The sequence below is a fragment of the Parasteatoda tepidariorum genome, chromosome 2, assembly GCF_982258835.1.
Source record: "Parasteatoda tepidariorum strain Cologne lab strain chromosome 2, Ptep-v5.0, whole genome shotgun sequence".
NCBI classification, from domain to species: Eukaryota; Metazoa; Arthropoda; class Arachnida; order Araneae; family Theridiidae; genus Parasteatoda; species Parasteatoda tepidariorum.
Genome location: NC_141756.1, coordinates 61359132 through 61369424, shown reverse-complemented (window position 1 = coordinate 61369424; position 10293 = coordinate 61359132). Strand labels below are relative to the sequence as shown.

Sequence of the window (10293 nt, the reverse complement as noted above, 5' to 3'; positions counted from 1 at the left end):
ATAAAGATTCTTTTTGTCAAATGACAATTCTTCTGTCTTGAAATGGCAGGTTTTCAAATGACTTATAACGATTCTTCTTTTAAACACAAATAATAAATCAGGTAATGAATGCAAATACTACTCAACATAGTCTGAAAAACACAATGACCGTTGTGAGCCAAATGGCTTCAAAGCACACCGAGAACAGTAACTCGGAAATATAAGGAGTCAAAAGCTTGCAGCTCTTCCTAGTGTAGAAAACACCATCTATATAAAACCAGTTTGAATGAATTGCACAGTATAATTGTTTTTTGTATTGCAGAAATTTCCAAAGAAATAAAAAGATTTAGGATTCTATTCATCTTGTTTCCTTTTTAACAAGTCCATTGTGCAGCTCTAGTGTGACGTAAATAAAATACCTACTTATTTAACAAATTTTAAAAACTTATAATTTTTGATTTTGTTAATTTTTAAATCATAAAAAATTCATTTACCGCTGGGTTTTTTTAAAATTAATATTAGTATTATTAAAATGTGATGATTACACTTCCGAGTGTGTTTTTTTAGTAGAAGTTGAAGTTTCAAAGTACTTATCCTCTACATTTATCATGACTTGCTACTTGACAAGCCGTAAAATTTTTAGCAGAAGTCCTTCTTCACGTGATAGTTTCGATATTATTTATGTAACCGCGACCGAAACTTGAAACAACAATCAACAAAAATGAAAATCTGAATTGCGCTGATCGCTTTACTTCAACAAATATTTATTCAAAAAATATGAGTTCTTTTAATCCTGCTTTTCAAGTGCGATGGGCAATTTTATTGAAATATGGTTCTGCTGTCTGCAGGGTATGATGATAGCGAGAAAATCAATGATAGTAAGATTATATGTAGTCGTATGCTTTGACCCATTTATATTCATTTTGACTATAAAAAATATTATATTTCTTTCTGTGTTGCCTACCTAAACCCTTAAAAATTTTCATTGCTAGTAATGTGGTTACTATAATACTAAGTAATCTTTATTTACATATTTATTTTTTTCGTTGCAGTGATTGGTGAATTGAAGTAACCTCTTTGAGGAAACAAAAGTGCCATGGCTTCTGGGGGCCTTTGTTCACCAAGAGCTTCTTACATTTTAGCTGAATTAGAAGATCAAGATTCTGTGTTTGCTCCTATTAAAACAGCTAGTCGAGTTAAGGTAGACTATTTGTATTTTTTGTGAAATTTATCTTTAGAGCTTGGTCTTGCAGTACCTTCTTACTTCCTCATACCATTATGTCCTGTAAAAATTAATAGCATTGATAGGATAAATTTCCTTATTGGTAAGTACTCCAAAATAGTTGTTAAAGTCGGAAATAAGTTTTCAAAAGTGCCAGGAAGTCCGAGAATTGTCAGAGAAAACGGGAACAAAAAAAGTCATGGATAAACGCAATTTTTCCCAAAAACCAGGAATTGTCAGGGAATTTAACTTCCTATCAAATAGTTAATGTCACACTTCTGTTTTCAACCATAATTTGCTCTTATGCTATTTAATAAATCCCTTTTTTTTCTAAGCCGAACTTTATTAGGGGATATTTCTGTATCATGATCTGTTGCGCCAACTACAATCGCCCAGGTGCCTAATAGATTTTAAGCTTGCAAATATTTTTAGAAAAACATGTAGATATTTGCCCGGTGGTGGTTGCAAGTTATACATTTCGAGTTGGTCCCTTTCGTTGATGTTTTTTTTTAGTTTCTCGTGGGCCTCTTGAAAACAGAATTTTCATTAAAATGTGTGATATGAGCAATAGTAGTTGTATCTTTTACTGTTAAATTTTAGTTCGCTGAAAATTCATGAGACTGATTGGTACATTTATCTCTGTGTAATAGGTGAATTTGTAGAATAGTTTTATATAAATTTATTTTTATTATCTTTGAGGGAAGGGTTTAGAGAGAGTTCTCAACAACTCCTTGAAAATTAAATTTTTCTATTTTTTAACCTTGAAACATTTTTATAACATTCAATGATATGTTTAAAAAGCTGTCACATTTAGTTCCATAACTGTCTCCTAATTTTTTTATTTGTACTTTAAAGGTTAGGTTTATAATACAGTGAAACTTTCAAGAAGGACCACCTCTTTGTAGTGACCTTCTCTATTTACGACCACTTTTGAGAGGCACAGAACTTTTTCCTTGGGCTTCGCATCGAAGAAAACCTTTAGAAGGGACCATCAAAACCACTCCCGGCGACCAGGCAAACCTCCTAATCAAATGCGAAAAGGTCAAATAAGGAAACACAAAAAACTATCAAAATTAAAAATATTAGCAAAACAAATAAGTGGATTTAAATGTATTCACAATATTTGTGAGTGGTTCTTATTTAGAGAGCTCTTTTTGACGATTGCTGAAAAAGTTTGACAGTCTCATGTTATAGTCAGAGTGCAATAAAGATGATTGTATCAATGATAATGATTTAGTTTTAAAGTTAGAAGTTAAATTTATAAAAAAAGTTATTTTAGAAAAAACTAAGCATCATAAACAAACCTCTCATTTTTTAAAGTAAACTAGTTTTTATAATATAAAATTAAATGCAGACTTAAGCAAAAAACATAATTGTTTATATCATTCACAAAGGGTAAATTTGTTTTTACACATTATATCAGTACACATCATTTTAATTGATGCTAAATTTTAATCATCGATTTGGTTTTCGTGACGCCAACAGGAGATGCGTTTTGGCACCAAAAAATTTCACTGGGTAAAATCAAAATCAATAGCAAAAAAGCTTTCAATAACATTTAGAAGTCAATGGAAGTAACCCCTAAGAGCAACCAACCTCCATCAACTGTGGAACAGAGAGTGGTCACTTCCAAAAGGTTTCACTGCATTTAACTTAACAAGTCTCGATTCTTGTTTATGGTTTTTTCTTTTTTCCAGTACACATGCTTTGATATTTCACGCCATTACATTGTCTTTGGAACCAATGCAGGTGGTGTTGTTATTTTACAACATGACAACCTATCTTATCTTAAGACACTCACAGCTAAGGTAACTAACACTTCAAATTAATCTGTCCTTTTTTTTTCTTTAGGTATTTAGATTAACTATCAAATTCTTTTTTTAGTTAAATAATCTATTACAAACAAACTGTTTAAATTATTTCTAGCATGCTTTATATATATTTGATGTTTAACCGTTTACTCGTGAATGCTCCAATAATGAAACATGGGTTTCGAATTTTGATTTAATGGGCTACTAAACTAGGAATACTAATCTTTTTTGCATAGATTTATGAATGATTTTTAAATTTAGTTTGTATCCATTTCTATAATTTTTTAAATCATTTTTTGGATTTTTTAATATTTGATATAATTAACTAATTTTACATGCACATACATTTTACATTATCAAGTATCCAATTTTAATGTGAAAAATTTAATGCATTCAATTATTTAAAAGGACAACATTACCTACTGGTAAACATAAAAATGGAAATTTTGTTTTAAAGTTAAAATATGAGTGGAAAACCCAATGTTACATTCTTGGAACATTTTATTTTAAGAGTAATATTTTTTAGAGTTCAAATACTGCATTTAGTTATGTTGTGTGCATTTCATTCATTATTCTGGTGCTTATTTAAGGGAAATAATGTTGAAATAATAGAGGGATTAGAACACATGTAAATTTTACTTCTTTTGACCATGAACGTTAGGAAAGTGAAGAACCTGAATTATCAGGTTTCTTCTAACAAAATGATATTGACAGGGGCTTTTGTAATACTTAGAATGTAATACATGATTAATTTTCATAGTATTTATATCTCTTTTTTTCAAAATTCTAACATACATGAAAATTCTTTCTCATGAGATTATAGCTTTCAGGGGTGTTATCCTTTTTTATACTATTTGACAATGTTGGAGCTAAAATTTAACATTAAATGCCTCATTCATTTGTGTTTACTACAATAGATTCTTGTTATAAATAATTTTTCTTTCCTGATTTATATTATTTCTTAGGTATATTTGATGTTATTGCTAAGTTACAGAAAAGTGTATACTTTTTTTTGTTGTTTCATTTACAAATTCTCTTTGCTTTAACACCAGTCTAGAATATGTTTGATAATACAAGAACAATGGCCAAAAATATTAGCGGGACATTTTTAGTAATGCATTAAAATTTTTGTTGTTAAAGGTTGGATTTTATAAAGCAAACTGTATAAAAAAGACAACAGAATTTTTTATTAAGAGTTTAAAGAGTTTTTATTAAGAGTTTGCAATAAGCCTCTTGCAAAAAGAGGAGTAGATTTCTATCCGTCATGCCTCTAAGTAATTTAAAAATGTGTATTAAAACTATCAGATAGTCATTATTTATGTATACAACCCAGTGTCTTTGTAAATAAATATCATAAAAAGTGTTTTCCATGTAAATCCTGCCTGTACCATTGAATCACAAGTAAATGATAATCATGTAAGTGATAATCAACATTTATTGTAGCAATCAATATTAATGGTACTTTTAAGGTCAAGAAAACTAATTGTTCTTACAATATTGTTAACTAAATTTATTAATTAATCTAATATATTTATTTTCATTCTATTTCCTTTTTGCTTTGAAAAATGTAAACAAAGTTCCTGGAAAGCACCAGTGTTTCAAGAATGGAACATTGTTAAAAACTCAGAACAATTTTTTCGCTCAATTTTATTTTATTTTTATTGTTGCATTCAAAGATATCTAAGTACTCTTTAATTGTGTACTCATCAATTTTCAAGCTATTTGGATAATTCTTTTTCAATTCCGCATGTAAATGGTTAGGTAATTTGTATGGATTGTTCATATTAAAATTGTTTGTTGCCTTTATATGTCATATATTATTATTTGAATTTTATCGATTTATTGGAACAAAAACTTCTGTTCATAATACTTATGCTTTTTCAAATATAATATTCTTGTTCCTGATTGGCTAAGGGCAGACAAAAATATGAATTTTAGTTGTTGAAGTTATGTTTATTTATTGGTTTTGTTCATAAACATTTTAAACGCAAAGTAATTCAAAAAATCGTAAAAATTTCAATATTGATGATCTAATATAAACTACCCTTTAGAGTTGAATATAAATTGTATAAAATTTATAGTGTAATAAAATAAAAATATTTTAAAAGTTGCGCTGTTCGAAATGATTTTTTGTTATATAATTGTTTGAGTGAGTCATCAAACCAATATGCATTTTGTTGTTCAATAGATAACTTTAACTGCAATAAATGTTCTCGAGCCAGTAATATTTTAAAACAAATTTTTCATCGCTATTTTAGGAAGGACCTGTTTGTCAAACTGCTTTGGCTCCAGACGAAAATATTATAGGATTTGCTACCAGGTAATTATCATTCTGTAGTTTTGGATTATAGAGTATAAGATTTGCCAAAAGCATTTTGATCTTCAAATTTTAATTTGAAATACTTAAACTGTCTTATATATTTACACTAGGTACCAGCAATCAGTCTTAAATTAATTTCTACCTTTTTCTATTTATGTATTAAGAAACAAAAGCAAAAAGTTGTGTTTTTGTATATTTTTGTGTCTATTTTTACCTTTTTAGTTCTCTTACTGTAACAATGTGTAATTCTTCAAAGTTTTTTATTGGTTTTATTTGAGTTAAAATGAGAAAAAATGTTTTAGTCGAGGTGTTGCCTTGGTTTACGAGCATAATACAGAGAGAGGAGCTGCCCAGCCTCAGCGACTTCAAATCTCTTTTGAACACCGAGGATCTTGTATTACTGCAATGCAGTGGAATGTATCATCATCAAAATTGTATATTGGTGATGATAAAGGGAAGATCTCAGTGATTAGCGTTTCTACATCAAGGGTAAGTTTATCTTATTTTTATTTATTTTTAAATTGTAGTGATTAAGAGTACTTGTTTTTTTGTTTTTTTTTTTTTGTTTTTCACTTGTAAGGAAATTTAAAGGAAATTTAATACAGACGTACAATAAATATAGATTTTCATTGCTAAAGCTTCCAGCATTTTATCTGCCATTAATTTTATTAAATATGAATTGTCACTTCTTTTTAGAGTATTATTCTAGGAATCAACACATTAAATTCCATGCAAACGGTGAGAAATGTAATTCAGTTAATGTTTGTCCATTTTAATAAGGACGACATATCAGAAGCATTTTGTTATTGTTGTTTACTAAATGTTAGAATGGCAAGAGAGAGGAAATTCTCTTGTAAAAATTATCTCCCTTTTAAAAATCTTTATAACAGGTGGCAACTATGCTAATAAGTTCTTTCAACAAAATAATTGAATTGATAATTTAAAAAGATTATATGTAATTTTTGTTATTTAATTAAGTTTTATTATTTTTTTGTATTACATTTCCTTGATACTAACTAAAGATATAAACTCTCTGTCTATGCTTAAAAATTATTAAAAAAATTCATAATGTAACGGGAAGAAAATATAAGTGATTTTTTTTTTTCCAGTTTGAATATAAATTATTTTTTTAAAAAAATCTTTGTATACCCTGATTTTTGCACATATCTTGTGTCATGCAAAATCAATTTAATATCTTAATTATTTAGCAGTTCCTTCAACATGTTTCACCATTAATAATAGATGTTGATTTATAATATAATGATAAATGTTCACTGTCATTTCTTGTTGACTGTGCATGTAATTTCTGAAAGCCTATTATTTTAAAAATGCTTATATGTAATTACATTAAACTTTTTAGAGTCCTATTTTGTAAGTTTATTATATGTTATGCAAATTCCAACTCTTTATTTTCTTTATTTTTGTTCTATTTTACAAACAACTGAAAACTTTTCACTTTACCCATATTTCACCAAAAAATTTTGATATTTCTAAAGCGACATTTTTATATTAAGTAATTTTTTTTCAAAGAGAAAAACTTTACACAGGAGAGTATTAGTATTACAAACTTTTTTTCTAATCATTTCTTATTATACTTTTGCAGTTTTTACTGTGACATAATCACATATTTACTATAACATAATCACATAAATGTAATATCTAAAAAAATATTTTTTCTGTATATAATTTTGATAATGTAAAAATTTTCCTAATTTTTGTCTTCAAATGTTAGAAACTGTGTATTTTTTTCCTTTGATTTTACAGTTAAGGTGACCTGTATTATACTAAAAGACACTAATTTCTTGATTAAAATGTATTCTTGGCTTTTATAGACTCGAAATATATTTCAAGTACCAACAACAACTCTTATGAAATTGGACTCAAAAATAGTGCAGATTGACTTTGCTCAGGATCACATACTTGTATCATCTATTACCAGATGTTATCTTTGTGACACTAATAAGTAATTATCATCTATAATATTTTAACTTATTTACTTCTGATGTGTATTTTAAACACTTCCATAATATTTCCTGTGCAATCCTACAAGCAATTTTCTTTCTTAAAAGTCTAAAACACATTAATCTTTTATGAAATTTGTTAAAAACGATCTTAAATTATTATAATAATTTTATTTTCTGTGTACATAATTTAATTTTGGAATAGTAACTATTTAATTTATTTGCTTGTTAGTTATTAATTAATGCATTATTTATTTATTTTTAATTTTTTGTTAATTAAAATGCATTGCCAATTTTAAATTACATTAGATTTGTTGCTATTTAATTCACTAAAAAAGGAGATTTTAATATTTAACCCATGAAATAACCTGTTAGATGTCAATTGGTGTGTAAAAATATTTTTCATAAATTTTCCTACTTGTAATTATATAATTTTTCATGTATGTTTTTTGTGTATATTAAGCATTGTAAAAGCTTAATTATTAATGCATTTTATCTTTTTTTTTTTTTTTTTGCAATTTATTATCTGTTTGTGATTTCAGAGAACAATTTATGACTATAGGAAAGAAGTTAAGGGATGGTGAATTTGGGGCATGTTTTTATCCAGGTGTTAGATCAATTGATCCTTGCACTATTTATTCTGCTCGACCAGGATCAAGAATTTGGGAGGTACTCATTTGAAATAATTTTGCTTATGTTTCAGTTATAATAAATTATTCATGTTTACTCAAAATATTTTCTTTATTTGTGTCATTCTTTAATTTGGATTTTACTTAAATCAGTATAAAATGCTGAAAATAAGTAAATATCAGCATTTGCGAATTTTCAATTTAATTCATATACATACTCCTGATGAAAAAAATATATATTTCCTAATTTTTGTGTACAAATGCAGATTTACAGATAATTTATTTGAATTTTCGCTCTAATATCTTATTGTATTGATTAATCATGCCTGTAAAAATAATGAAATCTGATTGTTAGAGACTGTAGAGAATTTGTTAAAAACACTCTTAAATTTTTTTTTTTTTTATTATTTAAATAATTTTATTTTCTGTGTACATAATTTAATTTTTATTTAATTTTAGAATAACACCTATTTAATTTATTTGCTTGATAGTTATTAATTAATGAATTATTTATTTATTTTTATTTTTTTGTTAATTGAAATTTATTGCCAATTTTAATTAACGTTATTGTAGTATGGTTCACCCTTTATAATAGTAGAGTGGACGAACAAGCACCCTTTATAATAATAGTATAAAAAGTCTGATTTTTTTTTTTTTTTTTTGTAAAATAATGTTTTTATTTTTTTTCTTTGAAACACTATGAGGCCTGAGTAATACTAAATCTATTTTTCATGAATTTAATTAAATAACTGCTTCTAATAAGCTATTTCAATTCAATGTTTTACTACTTCTAATTGGTAAACTATTTTTATTAGTGATAACTATATTGTCACTAAAATATTGAAGTTCTGCTGATCATATTAGTAAAATTGCAATGCAGTAACTTTTTTTTTTTTTTTTTTACTTATTTAGTGTTAGACTAAAATAGCTTTTAATTTTATCAAGGGTATAAGCATTTCGTGCAACAGTGCTAAAATTATTGGAACAAGGTTATAAATGAAGATTTAGATGTATTAACTTAAAATAATATAGCAAAATCAAGAAACTGTGTAATTAATACCTATCAAAGTCTGTAGAGGAATTTTCTTTTATGTTTTTCAAAAATATCCAAATCTTGTGCCTCGTTTTTAATGTACAGTCTTGCTATTTTTATTATTTATTTATGTTTGTTCTTTTATTGCATCTCTTGTATTTATTTGTAAATGAATGGATTTTATTGTTTAAATCAGTTATTGCAGATTTTGTTTACAATTTTGCATATTTCAAAGGTGGATATAAAAGGTAGTGTCTGTTGTACTCATCAATTTAAAACTGCTCTAGCTGTTAAACCGGAAAGACTCTATACCTTCAGGTAACTGCTTTTTTTTTTTTTTTAATGAAATTGCTTTCATTTTACTTTGCTTTCCTTACATTTTAATCAAGGAAAATTTACTTTTGCTACAGCATATTTTTCTTTAATTATCTTATAGGTATTACAACAGCTTATAAATGTTTGAAATCATTACACTAGAATTTTTTTGGTTATTATAAGTTTATAAAAAATGTTTTTTTGAGGAATTTAAATAAATATAAGATAAAGAAAATAACTATATTATTAAATTAATTTTTTTATCAAGAGCATGTTAGCAAATATTAGAAAATTATTTCTCTAGAAAGTAAATATTAAAACAAAATGCAACACAATTGAAGATATCTATTTATGCTAATATTTATTGTTTAAGAAATCAACGTCTTTTATCTATTTTTTATTTTATTTTAAATCTTATAATGATAATTTTGATAGTTTTATATTAAAAATTCTTAATTCTTAGTAGTTTAAAATGTTTCATTGAAATATTTTTTGTTAGATATCACAAAATCAAAATTTTTTAAGCGTTTCATTTTATTCAAAATCTTATAAAGTTTTCAATAAATTTAAATGGCATAAAGATTACTAATTGTTACTTTTTTATGTGTACAAAAAAAGGTGAGCTTTAAGTATGCAAATACATTAATTTAATTATGCTTGTTTTAAGTAAAAGAAATCTCGATTGTTTGATACAGTTCTAGTTTTTTTCTACATTATTTCCCAACCTATGGATGTTTTTTCTATTATCTTTTTCTACTTCCATCTTATTTAAGAGATTTTTTTCAATATTTGCAATGAAAAAATTAATATGTGTGTGGTGGACATTTGGTCAGTTAAGATCTGGTCTAATTATTTAGTTGAACTTAGTAATAATGAATAACAATTTCTCCTTACATGCAGTATGATTTTATTTTAGAAGAGAAATCAATATGGATGATGAAGAACCTGAATGCAAACCTCAAGCAACAAATTTTCAAAAACTACTGCTTGTGTGGCCTAGGTAACTTTGAATATAAATTACTA

At 26.2% G+C, this 10293-nt stretch overlaps 1 protein-coding gene across 1 annotated transcript in view; it reads left to right on the top strand.

Annotated features, from left to right (window-relative positions):
* Nucleotides 1–679: 679 nt before the first annotated feature.
* p (WD40 repeat domain-containing protein pink) overlaps nucleotides 680–10293 on the top strand; it is a 30433-nt gene continuing 20819 nt past the window's right edge. The window contains exons 1-9 of the mRNA XM_043042537.3: nucleotides 680–857; nucleotides 1032–1180; nucleotides 2899–3009; nucleotides 5271–5332; nucleotides 5635–5821; nucleotides 7165–7295; nucleotides 7836–7962; nucleotides 9191–9273; nucleotides 10187–10270. Coding sequence (XP_042898471.2) covers nucleotides 1076–1180; nucleotides 2899–3009; nucleotides 5271–5332; nucleotides 5635–5821; nucleotides 7165–7295; nucleotides 7836–7962; nucleotides 9191–9273; nucleotides 10187–10270 — 890 coding nt within the window. The 5' untranslated portion in view covers nucleotides 680–857; nucleotides 1032–1075. The remainder of the gene's footprint in view (nucleotides 858–1031; nucleotides 1181–2898; nucleotides 3010–5270; nucleotides 5333–5634; nucleotides 5822–7164; nucleotides 7296–7835; nucleotides 7963–9190; nucleotides 9274–10186; nucleotides 10271–10293) is intronic.